Source organism: Erinaceus europaeus, chromosome 9, assembly GCF_950295315.1.
Source record: "Erinaceus europaeus chromosome 9, mEriEur2.1, whole genome shotgun sequence".
Classification (NCBI taxonomy): domain Eukaryota; kingdom Metazoa; phylum Chordata; class Mammalia; order Eulipotyphla; family Erinaceidae; genus Erinaceus; species Erinaceus europaeus.
The window spans coordinates 62,838,265-62,857,167 of record NC_080170.1 but is presented as its reverse complement, the minus strand read 5'-3'; the positions used below and the strand labels follow the sequence as shown (position 1 = coordinate 62,857,167).

At 43.5% G+C, this 18,903-nt stretch overlaps 1 protein-coding gene across 1 annotated transcript in view; it reads right to left on the bottom strand.

Moving 5' to 3' along the window:
* Positions 1-1,723: 1,723 nt before the first annotated feature.
* Positions 1,724-18,903, bottom strand: part of ITK (IL2 inducible T cell kinase) — a 72,656-nt gene continuing 55,476 nt past the window's right edge. The window contains exons 9-17 of the mRNA XM_007528632.2: positions 16,827-16,909; positions 14,449-14,582; positions 13,468-13,542; positions 12,308-12,479; positions 11,594-11,810; positions 10,630-10,694; positions 10,420-10,538; positions 8,280-8,437; positions 1,724-4,579 (exon numbers count right to left, since the gene is read on the bottom strand). Of these exons, the coding sequence (XP_007528694.1) occupies positions 4,508-4,579; positions 8,280-8,437; positions 10,420-10,538; positions 10,630-10,694; positions 11,594-11,810; positions 12,308-12,479; positions 13,468-13,542; positions 14,449-14,582; positions 16,827-16,909 (1,095 nt within the window). The 3' untranslated portion in view covers positions 1,724-4,507. The remainder of the gene's footprint in view (positions 4,580-8,279; positions 8,438-10,419; positions 10,539-10,629; positions 10,695-11,593; positions 11,811-12,307; positions 12,480-13,467; positions 13,543-14,448; positions 14,583-16,826; positions 16,910-18,903) is intronic.

Below are 18,903 nucleotides of genomic sequence, written 5' to 3'. Positions count from 1 at the left end.
CTGCTCTACCCTGCCCAACAGAGGAGGTATGGGCAGTGGCTGGGCCTGAACAAGGCAGGCACAGCTCTGAGGTGGCTTCTCTTCCACCAACTTTGTTTTTAGTCCCACTCACCACCCTGCATAATAATAATTTTTATATATTTATTTTATTTTAAAGAGAGACAAAAAAGGAAATATCTATCTGCATGTGTGTGCACGTGCATGCACACACACACACATATATACAGAGAGAGAGGAGGAGGAGGGAGGAAGGGAGGGAGGGAAAGAGGGAGAGGGAGGGAGAGAGAGAGAGAGAGAGAGAGAGAATGAGATCAGAGCATTGCACAGCTCTGGCTTATGGTTGTTAGTGGTGGTGTTGGGGAGTGAACCTGGGACCTAGTAGCCTTTTTTTCATTTCTTTATTGGGGGATTAATGTTTTACAGTCAATAGTAAATACAATAGTTTGTACAACCTTGGAGACTTTTTGAAGAACTATAGTACTGTCTCTTCAATTCCACATTTTTTTTTTTTACCTCCAGGATTATTGCTGGGGCTCAGTGCCTGCACTATGAATTTTGTTGCCCCTGTTGTTATTGCTGTTATTGGATAGGACAGAGATAAATCGGGAGGGGAGGGGAAGACAGAGAGAGGGAGAGAAGGATAGACACCTTTAGACCTGTTTCAAAGCTTATGAAGCCACCCCCCCTTCATGTGGGGAGCTGGGGACTTGAATTGAGATACTTACACTAGTCCTTGCACTTTGCACCATCTGCGCTTAACCCGCTGTACTACTGCCAGACCCCAACCCTCCAGTAGTTTTTTAAAAGCAGATTTGACCTTCTCCCTTGCTCAGGGACATCTTTTCTGTCTATAACATTGTGGCTTGTATGTTCCACTGAAATATAATACTTGCTTGGATTCACAGCAGCTTTAGTCTTAATTTGTCTACCCCTATTGTCTCTCTCACTCTTGCTGAGGACACTTTCTCACACATATATACTTACAAATGCTCACATGTCTCTGTACTCACTCACACTCATACAACTGCTCACTCACACGTATTCATAATCACACATAGATACAACCTAGAATGGTATCTTGAGAGTAACTTCCCAGTACCTTCTGTTACATTTACCTCTCTAGCTGGAATATATTTTTTTATATTCTGCCCACATACATTCTTAAAAAGAAATACCCTAATTTGGGCCCTGGTGGTGGCTCACCTGGTAGAGCACATACATAAGCACACATAAAGGACCTGGGTTCAAGCCCTCAGTTTCCACCTGCAGGGTGGAAGACTCATGAGCAGTGGAGCAGTGTTGCAGGTGTCTCTCACTAATTCTGTCTCTCACCAGTTATCAAATGAATAAATATACTTTTATAAAGACCCTATAATTTAGCTTCAAAATAGTCAGGAGCATATCCCCTCAGACAATATTTTCCAAATTCTCACTTGCACCTGTGGACTCTCTCTGTGGGGCTCAGGGTACAAGTGAGGAGTCTGCATTTTTCACAAACTGCCCACACTACTGATGCTGGGCCATGGACTACACTTTGAATAGCAAGGCTCTGGGAAGTTTGCCCTGGAATCATTTTTTCCCTGACAGATTCTATCTCTTGTTCTGTGCTCCTTTTTGGCTTGGGCACATTTTGATCATTGCACCAGTTGCTGTGTTGTATTTTTTCCTATTTACATGTCTGCTTCCCATATTACAGCTATAATTTCTGGAAGGGAAGGGCAGCCTTTTTCTTCTTTGCTTCTGCAGCACTCAACACAGTGTACAGGAAGCACTTGCTGTTTATTTGCTGTTGAAGGATCTGTGTACCTGGTCTTGACTTGCCTGTAGGACTTGAAACCATGTAGCCATTTCACTTAAGGGATTTTGTTGATTGACATGAGGTTAAAGACAGAACCCAGGCCATACATACCATAATCACTAGCACACACTGCTGTGTTTTTTTTTTTTTTTTGGCTAGACTCAGCCTTTTACTGTGTGTCTTTCACAAAGGGTTAGAGACAGCTAATATTCTGTGAACACTAGCAATGACTGTACATACACTAATAAATATTCAATCAATTCAAACATAAATACAAAGTCTCAAGAGATATGAAATGCAAATTCTATAAACGCAGTTCCAGCTGAGCCCCCTGTATGGTAATTCCCTATGGAAACATGGCACCATGTTCAAAATGTGGGGGGGGAGGGGAGAAGGGAGCCTGTTTCTCAGGCAGGGCACAGGGAACTGGGTTCAAGACATATAGTCAGCCAAGTCCCAGATTAGACAAAACCATACAAGAGGAAATTTTCTAAATCAGAGTAGTTCTTCTCAACATTTTCCATTGGTGATTTCAGCAATCACTTAATGATTTCAAAAGGAAATGTCCAAGAGATCAAAAAAGTAAAAAAGTATGATTAATTTGGAATCCAGTGGACAAGACTGTGTTCTGAATGAGAGCTGTAGCTTGGGGCTCCCAGTTTCACAATCATTACTGGACTAAGCCATGCATCGGAATCTCCAGCTAGTGAAAATATCATATTATGTAGAAAGTGCCAGTTTCACTGTTATTTGAGAATTTTGTCTTAACACTGCTTGAAAATTCAGTCTTTTGTTCATCTGGGAATTCCCTTTCCCGCAGGGTGTCCATGAAGACTGCAGTCGACCAAAAATGGATTGATGATGACAATGAAAAATTTCTCCTTCTGCAGATTTGTTTACAGCCACTTTGAAGTTCATCTGTAAAGGGCTTCAGTGGATTGGGTGAACCATAGGACTCCTTAATCACATGACTTCAGTGCTATTAGATCTGACTATGGTGAGATTGCTGGTGTGAAATTGGAAGCTTCCATCTTGAGTTGGAGCAATGCTGCCTCCATTATGCTCTAAGAAAGGGTCTCCTTCCTTGGTGCTGCCATGGCTTTCTCTGCCTCCCCACTCTGGTCCAGTATTTCCCTGCAATCTTTTCCCCCTTGACAGAAGGCAGTGTTGAATAGGAATCAAGAAAATGCCTGGAGTCAGGTGTGTGCTAGAATCCTCCTTCCATACTTCCTTGCTCTGCCACTGAAGGTAGGTGGCTTCACTTCTTAAACCCTCACTTCCAGTTGGGCTGGGTGTGTTGTGTTGTATCAAAGCAAAGAACTCTGAGTAAGGAGGGGGAGGGGATGGGTTGAGGGGGAGTGGGATTTATGTTTCTGACACATTATGATGGAAAAGGAACCACACTGGTTCTCTCAGGGGTGAGACTGTTTTCCAGACAACTGTCATGGGGAGATGAGAAATTGCACCCATGTGTCAAAAACTGTACTATAAACCATTACCTCCCCATAAAATGATAAAGGAAGAAGGAGAAAAAAATCTTACTTCCATTACTTGTATCATGGGAATGACAATATACCTAATATCACAGGGGTGGTGTGGACTGGGGTGAACTGAGATTCTGCCAGAAAAGCCTAGACCTCATAGGCTTTCTCTTTGCCTGCCTGTGTACCTGGAAGCCCTTGACCTCCTTAGTAGGATCCCACCAGGTGCCTGACTATTTTCCATCTAGAAGGTCCTTGGCTCCTCTCCTAGGTTTCTGGGATCTGGATGTCTCTCTTATACTTCACAGGACTCTCAGGGTTTAATAAACTTCAATTTCTCTACAAAAACATACCTATCAACATGCCTCTGTGTCCCTTCTGATGAAAGTGGAACTGTCCAGAGCTTGGACTCACTCCCCCAGGCCAATTGTCAGTTCAGGAGTGACTATTCCCTTCTAGGGCCTCTGTGGAATGTTCTGTACAGAAGGTATATGTACAAGAGGGATAAGGCCCTGCCTTGCTGGGTAGCAGGGGTGAGCACCAGAGTGGTCACAAATTAAAACCTTTCATTATATCAGTCCCCCAACCTCCCAAAGACGCTCCTTCCTGGCCCATTCTAGATACTCAGAGCACCAGCTATGGGGCCTAGGTTGTTTGCCCCAGTTCCTGTGCCCCCTTCAGGGAGAAAGGTATTCTCTATAAGTGAAACTTGAGAATAAGACTGCTTCTAAGAATATCCAGCCTCCTATGGGCTCAACTGCACCTCAGGCTTCCTGGGCAGGAAGTTGTGGTGGGCAGCCTCCCAGAGGCTTTGCTCATTTGTTCTTTCTGATGCAAAGTTATTTGCCAGCAAACTGCCAAAGAGTCAGGCACCTCTTCTCTCCAGGTCCAGGATGTGTGTGTGTGCCTGAGTGTTCAAATGGAAAGTTCTTGGATCACAAACTTTAGGTGTGTGTTTAAAATAACAGAATGAGAACGTAGGTTTCTTGAAGTCTCTTCTCTCTGTTGCTCTTAAGAAAAAGTGCAGGAAGGGCTGTCCCAAAGCATCAGATGGAGGTTGATGCATCCTAGGTGACAAGAGGCTGGAGGGAGGGGAGAAACTTGCGGCTGCTGTTCAGGCCCCCAGCTCCCAAGTGACTGGGTTCCTGACTGCCTGGCAGCTTCAGGGACCAGTGACAGCTTTTAATGCTTTTCAAGGGAGGGGTTCCTGCCCCCTGTAGGGTCTCCACTAAAGTCCTGACTCTGCCATTTCAGCTAGTTGACACAGAAGTATGGAGAAAGGTGGCCGGTCTTCTGGTTTCTAAAGGAGAAGGAACAGAGCCCTGTGAATTCCTGCACTTGTAAATTCTAGTTCATTCTGAAGCAAACCAGAACCCCTTTCCCCGCTGCTATTAAAATGTGCTTCTGCATGTATTGTAGCTGAGGACATTTGTACTTAATTGCTAATAACAGGTTTCTGGAATACAGGACCTGATCATTTGCTATAGGACACTGAGTGGGTTAACCTACCTTTTTGAATCCCAGTTTTGTCACATAAAACCGGTGCAATAATAATATCTATCTTGTAAAACTGTTGTGAGATTAAATAAAGCCAAATATAGAAAATGTATCTTATATTAGGTGTTGGTAAAAGAAGATAAACTGATGGCAAAGAAACATATAAGAAGAAGCTCTAGGACATGGCTTTAGGGAATTGCAAATTAAAATACCAAGGAGACACATCTGTGAGAATGGACAAAATCCCAAACACTGACAACACCAGAAGTTGATGAGGATGTGGAGGAAAGGGAACACTCATTGCCAGTGCGCATGTGCAATGGAACAACCACTTTGATGAAAGCCTGGTTGTTTCCCACAAAGCTAAACATGGTGCTACCGCGTGGCCCAGAAACCACACTGCTTGGTCTTTTACTCAGCTGAGGTGAAGATTTATGTGCACACCCCCCCCCCCCACTAATGTTCCTAGCAGCTTTAAACATAATTGCTCCAAATAGGAAACAATCAAGTTGTCCTTCAGTAGGTGAATGGATAAACTGTGTTCATCCAGGTAATGGAACCTTATAAAGTACTAAAAATAAATGAGCTCCTAGGTCCTGAAGACTTAGGAAATGTTTGCTACATATTGATAACTGAAAGATGATGATGTGAAAAGGGTGCTTACTGGGGTGGAGAGACAGTATAATGGTTTTGCCAAAAGTCTTTCATGCCTAAGGCTCTGAGTTCCCAGGTTCAATCCCTAGCACCACCATAAACCAGAGCTAAATATTGCTCTGTGGAAAAAAAAAAGGCTGCATATGTGTGACTTCAACCATTAGGCATTTTGGAAAAGGCATCACTGGGGCAATAAAGCAATCCCTAGCTTCTAGTTGCCAGGGTTTGGGAAAAAGAGGAAGGAACAATGTGTTTTAGGATAAAGGAACTTCTGCCTGATAGTACAATGATAGATACAAAATACTGCACATTTATCAAAATTCACAAACATGTACAACATAGTGAACCTTAACACAATGCACTTTAGTTAATAATAGTAATGGTAATAATATTGTGTCAACAGTGATTGCTTACAATATTAACAAATACACACACTCATGTAAAACTAGTGGAAAGTGAGGGGAATACATGAGAATTCTGCTCAGGTTGTGTATAAGTCATAAACTTCTAAATAATAAATCCTATTAATTTGAAACCAGAGTTGAGAAGACAAAAGTACAAAACTAATGTCACCGGTCACTATTTTATAGTATTTGATTCTTGTGGAGTCGACTAGATTTGTTTTGTGCCCTTGTTTATGCCTTTATAGTTTGTTTCTTTGCTTTGATTACAGAAGCTCTATAAACTGACAGATGAAGTACTATTTGATTCGCTTACTGGTGAAAAGAATTAAGAGATAAAGAAATAAACAGCAAAAAGAAAAGAAATTAAATGGCTAAAATTAATGGCTAAGAAATAGTGAAGCCAAGACAAAACCTTTTACAATTCCACCTTGTTACCCTTCAAGGGTTTTCATTTATATTAACTCTCTTTCATCAGTTTTCAACTCTGGTTAAAATTCACATTTGCCTAATTCCCCAGAGGATATCTAAGACACAATTTGTAGCCAAGTGTGTGATGACTGAGAAGTCTGGGAGAGAGCAAAGTAACTGATCTGAAATGTTCAGTGAATAAAATGAACTTCAACTATGTCACTTCAGTGTTTTCACAGGAGGAGTTCACGAGTTGGTAGAACTGGCTTCGTGTATGCTTAATGACTTTATAATGATAAGGAACTTTCCACCCAGAATATGGACCTATTGATAGAGGCTTAGCCCCTCTTCCTCTCTGACTACATGTGGATGACTTGTGAGAATGCATAGGAAATCAATAATATTTAAGGTCATGCCTTGGCTCCATACTCTCACAGGGTTAAATAGGAAAGCTATCAGGGGAGGGGATAGGATACAGAGTTCTGGTGGTAGGAATTGTGTGAAGTTGTACCCCTCTTATCCTATGGTTTAGTCAGTTTCCTTTTTAATAAAAAAAATAAATTAAAAAATATTTAAGGTCATGGACAGTTCTTTAAGGGATGGGGAACCTCTCTAGCTCATTGTATTGGAAACTCAGAACTGGACAGTATGTGAGAGTATCTTGAAAAATCCCCAATATGCAGAGATTTCTGGAAGATGGGAGTCTGCTATTCAAAGCTGACTTGAAAGGACCGGGAGGTGGCCCACCTGGTAGAGCACACATATTACAGTACACAAGGACCCAGGTTAAAGTTCCTGACCTCTCTTCTTTTTCTCTAGATCTTTCTCCCTCTCTTCTTATCTCCCTCTCTCCTCTCACTTTCTCTGTTTATTTTTTTTAAATTTTTAAAAAATATTTATTTATTTTCCCTTTTGCTGCCCTTGTTGTGGTTATTGATGTTGTTGTTGGATAGGACAGAGAGAAATGGAGAGAGGAGGGGAAGACAGAGCGGGGGAGAGAAAGATAGACACCTGCAGATCTGCTTCACTGCCTGTGAAGCGACTCCCCTGCATGTGGGGAGCTGGGGGCTTGAACTGGGATCCTTAGGCTGGTCTTTATGCTTTGCTCCACATGCGCTTAACCCACTGCTACCGCCCGACTCCCTCTTTCTCTGTTTCTATCCAAAGTAAATAAATACATAAATATTAAAAATAAAGGAGAACAAAGTTGATTTGTAAACAACTGCTTTCCTGCGCACCTTGTAATGCAGTGTTGGGAGACTAAAGCCCAAAACTGTTACTTGACCTCTAGTTAATAGAGGGTCTAAGCTTCTCTCTCTTTTCTTTCCTTCTTTTCTTCCTTTTTAAATTTTTTAAAAACAAATCATTTTTAAAATTTAATTTAATTTGTTAATTGAACAGACAAAGATACAGAGAGAAAGACCAGAGCATTGTTCAGCTCTGGCAGATGGTGGTGCTGGGGATTGAACCTGGAATCTCAGAAGCTCAGGCATGAAAGTCTTTTGCAGAATTGTTAATGCTTTCTCTCTAGTTGGCTTGCTCTTCTTTCCTTCCTTCTTTCCATATTTCCTTCCTTCCTTCCTTCATTCCTCTTTCCATCCCTCCTTTCCTTCCTCTGCCTCACCTTCCATCTCTTCCCTTCCTCTCTGCCTCTTCTTCTTCTCCTTCTCCTCCTCCTCCTCCTCCTCCTCCTTCTTCTTCTTCTTCTTTTTCTCTTCTTCTTCTCCTTCTTCTTTCCTCTCTCTCTCTCTCTCTCTCTCTCTCTCTCTCTCTTTCTCCATCTCTCTAGATAAAGAGAAACAGAAGAGACAGTGAAATGGACAACAGCACCAAACTTTCCTTCAGGCTTGAACCTGGGTTGCACATATGGCAAAGCAGCACAATACCCAAGTAAGCTATTTTGCTGCCCTCCATTCACCCAAGTTATTTTCTTGCTGCTCTTTTAGTCACCTTTGCTGCCTCATCTTCTAGTAAATGTCCTTTCTCTAGGGAAAGGGGCCGACTTTGAAGGAGTTTGAAACTACTTGCCCTACTGACCTCTTTCCAGCAGTGATTCATGACCTGGTAGATGTGCAGAGAGGCCAGCCGGGGCTTATACAACCGGAATCCAGATGTAATGTCTTCCACCACCTCAGAGTTGCTCCGGTTTTCATAGGGAATTTTACCTTCACTGAAAACTTCCCACATAAGCACACCTGTAAGGATGGCAAGTTTAGCAGAAATAAGGACATACTTCACAACTATCAGATAAATAGCCTCTGTCTGGAAGTCATAAATGCCTTAATACTAGGGTTTGAGCCCATTTCCAGGAATACAATATCCAGCACAACACCAAGTACTACCAAGTACAAGATACCCAGGCCTCATTAGGCCTGTCCTATTCCTAAAGAATAGTGTGGGGCTGTGCAGTGAAGCCTTGGGAGAGCACACATCACCAGCATACAAAGATATGTGTTTAAGGCCCCAGTCCCCATCTGCAAAGGGGAAATTTTACAAGGGGTGAAGCAAGGCTGCAGGTGTTTCTCTTTCTCCTTCTCTATTCTCTCTTCCCTCTCAGCCTCTCTCTGACTCTATTAAAAAAAAAAAAGAAGAAAGAGGGAGTCGGGTGGTAGCACAGAGGGTTAAGCACATGTGGCACAAAGTGCAAGGACCGGATCAAAGGTCTGGGTTCGAGCCCTGGCTCCCCACCTGCAGGGGAGTCACTTCACAGGTGGTGAAGCAGGTCTGCAGGTGTCTATCTTTCTCTCCCCCTCTATGTCTTCCCTTCCTCTCTCCATTTCTTTCTGTCCTATCCAACAATGATGACATCAATAACAACAACAATAACTACAACAATTAAAAAAGGGTAACAAAAGGAAAAATAAGTAAATATAAAAAAAAGAAAGAGGAGGAAAAGGAGGAAGAGGAAGAAGAAGGAAAGAGGGATGAGAAGAAGGGAAAAAAAAGCTGCAGGGAGGGTGGATTTATCATGTAGGCTCCAAACCCCAGAGATAACCCTGGTGACAATTATAAAGAAAGGAGGACAGTGAGAAAGAAGGAAAGAAAGAAAGAAAGAGAGTAAATAAGGAAGAAAGAGCGAAGGATAGAGAGAGAGAGGGAGAGAGAGAGAGAGAGAGAGAAAGGAAAACCTGAACTTGCTAATGCTGAGTAAGTTTCAAGCGCAGGCTTTGTTAAATTGAAGTCAAATGCTGCTACTAATTGTAGCAGAGGCCTAAACCCAAACACTCAAAAATGAATAGAGTGGTTGTCTAATAAGGACTGGTGAGGACTGTGGAAAACAGGGGGTTGAAAGCACTTTTGTGATGAATTTCCTGTGATTTAGTTACAGCTAATGTAGTGCCCTTGAGAATGAAGGTTCTGGATTGGCACATTTTCTGACTTTTGTTTTTCAAAGTCATACATTGAAGAGCTTTAAAAACATAAATTCAACTGGAGTCTTAAAAATACTGCATCAAGGTAGGGCAGTGGCATGCCTGATTGAGGGCACACAATATCATGCACAAGGATCCAGGTTCAAGTTCAAGCACTGCTCAGTTCTGGCTTGTGGTTCCAGAGATTGAACTTGGGACCTTGGAGCTACAGGTATTAAATTATTTTGCATAACGACTATGCTAGCTCTCTAGCCCTCCCATAATTTTTTGCTTTACTTATAATTCTTACACTCCATAACCTTACCTTATACCTATATCCATTGATTTATATGTCATCTCCCTCCCCCCTCATATTTAGTTCTCAGTAGAACAAAAGTACTTCCTTCCTATCCTATGCTGTCACCACTGCATTCCAAGACTTAGATCAGGCCATGGCCTTTAGTAGATACTCAATAAATCATTGAATGAGTAAGTAAGACACTTACTGGTGGTTAAGTGCAGACATATCATGTTGGACAAAACATGATCTTGGCCCTCAAGGAGCTCCCATTCTAATTTTTTGACTCCTCCAGTTTTTGATCCCACAGATGTTGTCCCTAGAACTCTACATTTCTGCTCTCATCTTTAAGATCTCTGTTTCAAAGATATTCAAGAACACTTACACCAGGGAGGGCCCTTTTACATTTTTTTAGACATGTTATTAAACATAGATCCCACCATCCAGATTTTCAGGCTGATCAGTTTGCCTAAATTTGACAATTAAGACAACTGTCCCCTAGCCCCAGGTTGCTTGGAATGGCACTCACCAAATGACCACACGTCTGACTTGCTGCTATAGCGACTGAAAGAGAAGACTTCTGGGGATGCCCACTTCACTGGGAATTTGGTGCCTGTGGAACTGGTGTACTGATCATCCAGGACAAACCTGGGCAGAGTGGAGAGAGGATGTTTCTGGAATGTTCTGGAAGCCTGAATCCAATGCCTGATACTTAGCTAGTACCACAACCCCACCTTACCTGGTCATCCCAAAGTCAGACACTTTGATGACTTGATTTTCTCCCACTAAACAGTTCCTGGCAGCCTGAGAGAGGAGAGAGGCAAGCAGAGGGGGAAGGAAACTATTGGTGGGTAATCAGTAATTAAGGTGTCTTTGATAATCACAGCCCTTGGCTTTTTTTTTTTCTTTCTTTCTGTGCTGTTGCACAAGGGCAGCTTGGAGCTGTGTAAACGTTAATTAAGATTTTCCAAGTGCCTTACTGAAATTAACTCGAAAGTTGAATGTGTAAGAGCTTCTCTCAGAATGAGTAAATCTTGTCTATCTTTGTTGCTGTGGCCCTCAGGAGAACAGAACTTCATGGTAGCCAGCAATATGCCCTAATGCAATCTGATGTAACATGAAGAGCTAACACAGGGTTGGTCTGTGAAAAGGCCTGCCCATGGGCTAAACTAAGATAGCTTAAGTTTACCAGTCCTCTTAAAATAATACTCTATAGCAGGATCCTGGTCCCTAACTAGTGTTAGAACTGCATTGGAAAAGCTCTCAGTGGTGAAACATGGCAGTGACTCTAAGTCTTATTGCCCCACAATCACATCGGGAGGGGACATATTAAAATGAATATTTCTGAGCCCCAGAGACTTTGAGGGTGGTTTTAGGATCACCCCAATGTGATTGGTTGAATCTCAGGTAACACCTTGAGAACATTGTATTTGTTCTTTGTCCTTGTTTTATAGAAGGAAGCTGAGACACAGAGTGGTAAAGGAGGGAGGTTTCTTGGAAGCCACTTTGAAAGCCATCTTAAAAGGTAGGATTGGGCTGAGGTCCCTTTATGGGGAGGACCTTTTGGAGTGGATGGAGGAGGAAGCCATGGAGAGAAAACAGGAGAGAGTCTGTGGTTGTTATTGCCAACACACATGTGTGACCGGAGAGCTTTGCACCTTAGTGGGCCTGGCCCCTTCCTCCCACATGTGGGCTTCTCTTACCAGGTCTCTGTGGATGACACAGGCCTCCTCTAGGTAAGCCATGCCCTCACACACATCCAGGCACATGCCCAGGAGTGTGCTGGCTGCAAAGAGCCCACGCTGGTTTCGCAGGAAATCTGACAGACAGCCATGCTCCATGAATTCAAACACCAGGCAGATGGGGGCCTGCTCCAGACACACCCCATACAGCTGCACCAGCTTGGGGTGGGAGAGTTTCCTGGGCAAAAAAGGACAGGAGAGGATCCAGACTCTGCCTCCCCAACAAGCACTCCTTCCCTAACCAAAGAGACATGTGTCATTTGAGTCACATCCTCAGGGACAAACAGAAACCAGTGTGGCTGATGTCATGGGTCAGTGGAGACTAGGAATATACAGGGCCAGACAACAGTGGACCTTATAGACTATGGTGAAGGGCTTGCCTATTATATTATTGCTACTAGTAGTAGTAGTATTATTACCACCACTATCAATGGAGCTCCATGCATGTCCCCATTCCTTGTGGCCATTTTCCCCCTTTTCTTTCTTTTTTTGATGGGGGGGATGACAGAGAGGAAGAGAGACACCTGAAGTGCAACTTCATTTCTCATAAAGCTTCCCCCTTACAGGTGGGGACTGGGATCTTGAACTCAGGTCCTCAAGCTCCACCAAGTCACAAAGAATACAATCAGACTCAACAGAAATGGGCAGCGGCTCATTCAGTATCTACATACTCACATCATGACCTCTGCCTCCTCGATGAAGTCCTCCTCTGACATTGCCCCTTCCTGGATGGTTTTGATGGCCACCTTGTCCTTGTTGAGCCAATAGCCTAGGTGCACCAGCCCGAACTGCCCACTGCCAATCTCCTGCACAAATGTGAGCTCTGAGGGACAGATCACCCACTTCCCTGAAAAGAAAGAGGTAGAGGGGGCTTTCCATGGTGGCAAACAATAGAAATGAGGGCAGGACAACCAGGAAAATAGCCCCTCTGGACAAACTTAGCCTTTTGTTAATATAACTCCAAGATGGTCAGTGGTGTAAGCTCAAGCCTGCTAATAATCATTGAAGACATGCTCTTTCCCCCATGTAATAATATAGAATGCACCGTGACATTGTGAATGTGTGTATGACAGCTGGGACTGCAGTGGAATCACACAACTGAGAAGGCAAGAAGCTGTAAAGTCTCAATGGCTGTCACCCTCCTTCCTCCATATGATTGCCTCACATGTGTTTGCTTGCTTGTTTATTTATTTATTTTGAGGAGTTGAGAGGAGAGGGGGAGATAGACAGAGAAAGATAAACACACATAGATCTGCTTCACTGCTTGTGAAATGTCCTCATTGCAGGTGGGGAGCAGGGGCTTGAACCCAGATGATCCTTGCATGGGTCCTTGCACATAGTACTATGTGCACTTAAGCATGTGTGCCACCACCCACCCCCATGTGCATTTTTAAAAGTAACATTGATTTACAACACTTAATCTTGTAGGGTCAGGTGGTGGTACGCCTAGTAGAGTGCATATGTTATAATGTATGAGGATACAAATTCCAGCTCTTGGTTCCCACCTGCAAGGGGGGAGGCTTCACGAGGGGTGAAGCAGTGTTTCAGATGTCTTTCTTTCTAGCTCCCTCTCCCCTTTCCCTCTCATTTTCTCCCTGTCTCTATCCAAAATAAAATAAAACAGTAAAATGATCATTATAAATCCTTTAAAAATAAAAACAATATTTTATACATCAATGAGGCAGAGGGGGAAAATCACAAGGAAACCAGGCCATCAGTTGGGTATACATGGTGCTGGGGTGGAATGTAGGTCGTTTCTACATGCGAGTCTAATTGCTCTACCACTGCACAACTCCCCACTCACTCAGTAGAGAACAGTGCACACAGCTACTCACCGTATCTCAGCCCTGCCGTGACTGGGGCTTTCTGCCTCCAGGAAGAAACTGGGCACCGAAGTCGAGTAACTAGACCTGAATGAGTGACAAAGCAAAAGGTGGTAAGTAGAGCTGTGCTGGAGCCATGGTTCAAGGTCAGTCCCCAGGAGGAAAGCAAGCCAACTTGAAATCTATTTTATTCTGGAAAACAAAGCCCAGAGCTGAGTCACAAACCATGCCCCTTCCTCAAGAGGGCCTTGGTTCAGGGCCCCACAACTGCAGGGAAAAAGCTTCATGATTAGTGAAACAGTGCTGCATGTGTCTGGTTCTCTCTTTCTCCTCCTCCTCCTCACCTTCCTCCTTTCTATGTCTTCCCTTCCTCTATCTCTATTCAGTAAATAAATAAATTAAAAAATATCTGGAACCCAGGGGCTGGGTGGTGGCACATATGCTTGAGTGCACATGTTGAGTGCAAGGACCCTGGTTTGAGCCTATAGTCCCCACCTGTGTGTGTGTGTGGGGGAAGCTTTTTGAATGGTGAAACATTGTTGGAGGTGCCTCTCTGTCTTTCTCCTTCTCTTTTTCCCTCTTGATTTCTGGGATGCCTTTATCCAATAAATAAATAAAGCTAATACAGAAAAAATCTGGACCCCTACAGCAAAATTTGCTAATGGACAATATGTAATGTAATCAAATCTTTTGCATCCTTTTTGATCCGTATATCCAGCAATTAGACACTGCACATTTATTTATTTATTTATTTATTTATTTATTTTGGAAAAGAGAGAGTATGCAGAGCAGCACTGTGATATTGGGTATCAGGGCCTCATGCAGGCAAGTCCTATTCCCTACCTGCTGAACCACCTCCTTAGCCACTCTCTATGAAGTCACTGTTTCAGGTCAACTATAGGACATGAAGAGACCTGGCTGGGCATTTGTCCTTTACTGCCAGTCCTCCAAACCCCCATGCAGGTCCCATTCAGCACTTCCCCTGTGACTCACCTCCTCCATTATGCTGGTGGTAGTTGATGAGGAGAGGGATAGAATCAAACACAAACTTCTCTGCCACATAGTAGCGCTTGGGGTTGTCGTTTGTCTCTTTGATATGATAGTGCTTTATGCAGGGGTTGTTCTCACTTAAACACAAGACAGATGTAGTGAGGAGTAAGCATCAAAAGACACAGAGTATCTATGGGCATCGAATTCCATTGGCTTCACTTTTTTGTCCTTTCAGGAGGGCAGATAGGTTTCAATGTGTGTGTGTGTGTGTGTGTGTGTGTGTGTGTGTGTGTGTGTGTGTGTGTGTGTGTGTGTGTGTGTGCGTGTGTGTGTGTATAGTGACAGGCTGTACCTAAGGTTTGTGTTAAAGAATTCTGAGGGGCTGGATGGTGGTGTATTGGTTTAGTGCACATGCTACCATGTACAAAGATGTGAGTTCAAGTTCCAAATCCCCTCTCTACAAAGAGGGTGGGAGGAGATTCACAAGTGGTGAAGCAGTGCTTCAGGTGTCTCTATTTCTCTCTCCTTCTCCACTTCCCCCTTTCATCTTAGTTTCTCTTTGTTTCTATTCAATAAATGAATAAATGAATAAATGAATAAATGAAGCATTTTTAAAAAAGCAGATTGCAAGGCTGTGTCTGATTCCAGACTGGCTGAATGGGTGCTGCTCCTTCTACAGTCTTAGGATAGGGAATATCATGTCTGCCCTACATTTTTTTAGATACAGATTGGCAGAGAGGCAAAGATAGAGAATGCTAGAGACCACAGCACTGAAGTTTCCTTCAATTCAGTGGGGGACTGTACTTGAACCTGGGTTCTGCATTTTGCAAAGCAGCACAGTATCAGTAAGTTATGTCACCAGTTCCCTACATGTTTACTGTCTCTTCACTAAGTATCTAACCGATTGTCAGCATCTGCTAAGGAAGCATCTTGGGTCCCTTCCTCACTGATGGCTCCTAGTTCCCCTATTGCTCCTGTGTCCATCGTGGTTTGCTTCAGAAAATCTGGGATATTGCTCTGTGCTGGGCAGAAGGTCCCCACATGAGCAGCCCAAAGCTCCTACTCACGTCTCTGCTGTTTCTAGGGGAATGAATGAAGAGGTATCCTGTGGTTCCACTGGGTGAGGACTCCTGGTTGCTTGTGTGTAGCTTCCCCTGGACTTTAATGCATGAGGTACCTTGCTGGTTCTGCTTTGTATCCTGTGGCTGTGGCCAACCTCAGCCTGGAGCCCTTGGAAGCTTCCTGGCAAGACAGCAGGCTTAGGGTTGTCTCAGGGAAGCCTGCACAAATGTCACCTATCCTTCCTTCTCAGGAACACCTTTTGGAGATGGGGGGCTCCAGCCATGGCAGAACTAGGGCCTTTTATGGCATCTCTTGCCTTTTCCCCTATCTTTCTCTTTGTCCTCTGCCTATACCCCTCAACTGCTCTACATCTCAAAGACATGCTGAGGACACTATCATTATTGTCTTCTCTTAATTCTTACTGCACTTTGATCAGCTCCAAATTACTCCATTCTGGCTGAATTTGACTCATTTTATAGTTTTGCTACCAGAGTTATCACTAGGGCTTAGTTCCTGAATAACTCCACCTTTTCTGGTGGTGATTTTTCCATAGAGATTGAGAGACAGAGTTAGAGAGGGAGAGATAAGGAGAGACACCTGTAGCACACTGTTCACAAAGCTTTCCACCTGCATCTGGGGACCAGGGGCTTAATCCTGGAACCTTAAGTTTGGTAATGTGTTTGCTCTATTAGATGAGTCACCATCCAGCCCCATAATTTTTTAATTAGAAGAGAATTTCAGGCCAGAACAAGTGTTTGGATGTGACATTATAGAAAATACATAGTTTCATGGAGAAGGATGGCCAGGCAGACAGTGAGGGGGGTACTGTTGCTCTTTGAGCTGGAGGTGGCCTTACTTTTTGGGTTCCAGAGGCTCAGGATGTGCCACCAGCTCTCTGAGTCTCATACTCTTCAGAGAGAAAGAAGAACAGTGATAGCTGGCTCCAGGGCTTACTAGAACTAGAGATGGTCTGGAAAGTAGGCAGAACCAGAGTAGGATTTCAACACCTCTTATTCCCAGTGGGAAATAGCTTTTCCATTACCCTCTGTCAGAAGTTATAAACACATCCAAGGCAGGGCAGGGGCTTGGTTCTGCAGTGCTCTGAACTCAAGGATATTCTGGAACTTTCTGGAAAAGTCAGCTAAGTGAGTCCAGGAAAGTCCTCTGTCTCCCCTGCCTTGGTTCCTCAGGGATCAGAAAAAGCACACCCCATCCAGTGACCCTGTAACTCACTCATGGGACATTGTTGTGGAAGGCCCCATGGTGCACTCACAGCAGAACCGGGTCCCCCCACCTTGCTGAGCCCAGGTGCAGTCTACCTCACAATGGCCTTGGTGAAGACTGACAGGGTGTATGTCCCAGGAGTCCTGGAGTCTCGAACCATGAAGGCCCCTTCTTTCCCCTGAAATGTTAGAAAGAACATTAGGTTGTCAAGTCCAGCAACCCAACACTTTCCTATCTGGGAAAAGAAGGCAGCTTTCAGTAATGGCCATCATTTCATTTGTCTACTCAAGTTTTCCAACTCCTGCCCTGAATGAGCACTGATGTGGGCTCCATTCTCTTGGAGCTTGTCTTATCTCAGACTAGTTATGGATGTTGTCCATCTACCAACACGACACCATCATTGTTGTTATCAGCCTTAGTTCCTGGCAGAAGATCCTGGGTAATACAGAGCTGAGATGACTTGTTCATGACCCACAACCAGTAAGTGCTAGGCTTGGGATTTGAACCTGAAACACGATATAGATGAACAAAGCCTGTGCTCACTTTCCTATTCCATGATGCCTCCACTGAACTTTGCTAGAAGCCACCTTTCCACCACTCTCACCCAGGGCACAAGAGTCAATCTGGACAGCTTGACCAGTTCCTGAATGAGAAAATATTTCCCAACTCTTTTCAGAGTTCTGACTGTGTACGAGGGTCAAAGGAGAAAGAATGTTAAGTCCCTGATTTCTGGGGAAGGGGAGAAGGGAGCACCCTGAGAATGTACCCTTCACCTCCTGATAATTTTGCTAGCATGGAGGAAATCTGTGCAAGCAAATGAATGTTCCAGTTTATTCCTCCTTCCAACTTAAGCAATGTTAACTGTTTCTAATAGTTTATGTTTTATGCTCTATTCCTAGCCAGGTCAAAATCTGGACTGGTGAGATTTGTAAAATCTATTATGATTTCCTTTTCTTTGACCCACTGAAAGCTGTAAGTGAGAGACAGACACAGGAGGTCTGTGTGGTGTGTATTCATGTTTAATATACATAGTTAGAATAACACAAACTCCTCCACCCCACAACCACAAAGGTGTGTCGTCTACACATAAAAGAATAACACACATAGATGACTCAGTGAATTATTGGAGACTGACTTTTGTGATGTGAGAAAGAACCTCATAAAGGTTTCCTTGAACAGGCTTATGCTAACCTCAGTACTGTAGCATTTGTGTCTAATACATTTATCTATTTAGGTTTTCTTTAAATTTATATCAGGACACTGCTCAACTGGTTCATGGTGACCTGGGCTTAATGTGGGACCTCAGACCTTCAGGCATAAGAGTTATTTGTAGAATCATTATGCTATCTCCTCATCCCTGGGCCCAAAAATTCTTTGTTGGGGGGAGTGCATTTTTGGATGTTTAGCAGCCAGACACTACAATATCTCTCCTGGTTGGAACCACTGGTCCTGGCCTAACTACTTTAAGATACTGAACTTTGTTTATTGTGGCAATCACTAGCATAAAACATGACTGAGCAACACAGAAACACAGAGATGGTTATGTTTTAGCCCATTCCCATTTATGTCTCCAGAACTGGGTTCAATCTCTTTCCTTATTTATTTATTTATTACATATGAGAGTGTGCATTTCATATGAGACAGCAAGAGAGCTCCTTTGTATAGATGCTTTGGTTAGCCTTCAGCTGTAGGGACTGGAAACTCTGGTCTGGGGCTGAGTAGCCTAGTTTTTTGAGGACAGTCAAGCATCCAGCATGTGCCTCACTACCTCCTTCCTGCAGGGAGCTCACAGGAAGTTACAGCCACCAAGAACATCAAAGCATCAAGTGTCACTGCTCACATCCTTGTCACACACAAAGCCCAAGTCAGGGTCCTTTTTCCTTTGGGACACACTCAAGGTCTCTGTTTATCTTTTACTACTTTAGCTAGGAGAATAAATAAGCAATAGTAGAGGGAAGATCATGTTAGGGGGGTGTGATCCATGGGTAGAGATACAGGGGTGGGAAGATAGAAAGTAATTCATATACTCCCTGATTAACTGTGCATGTATATTTGTCTATTTGTGTATTTGTATACATCCAGCACATAGTTGTGCATTCCTCCTGAAGCTGTGTGCTCACTCAAAGAGAATGGCCTTCCCAGAATAGAGATGGACTGGTTTTCTCAGTTGAG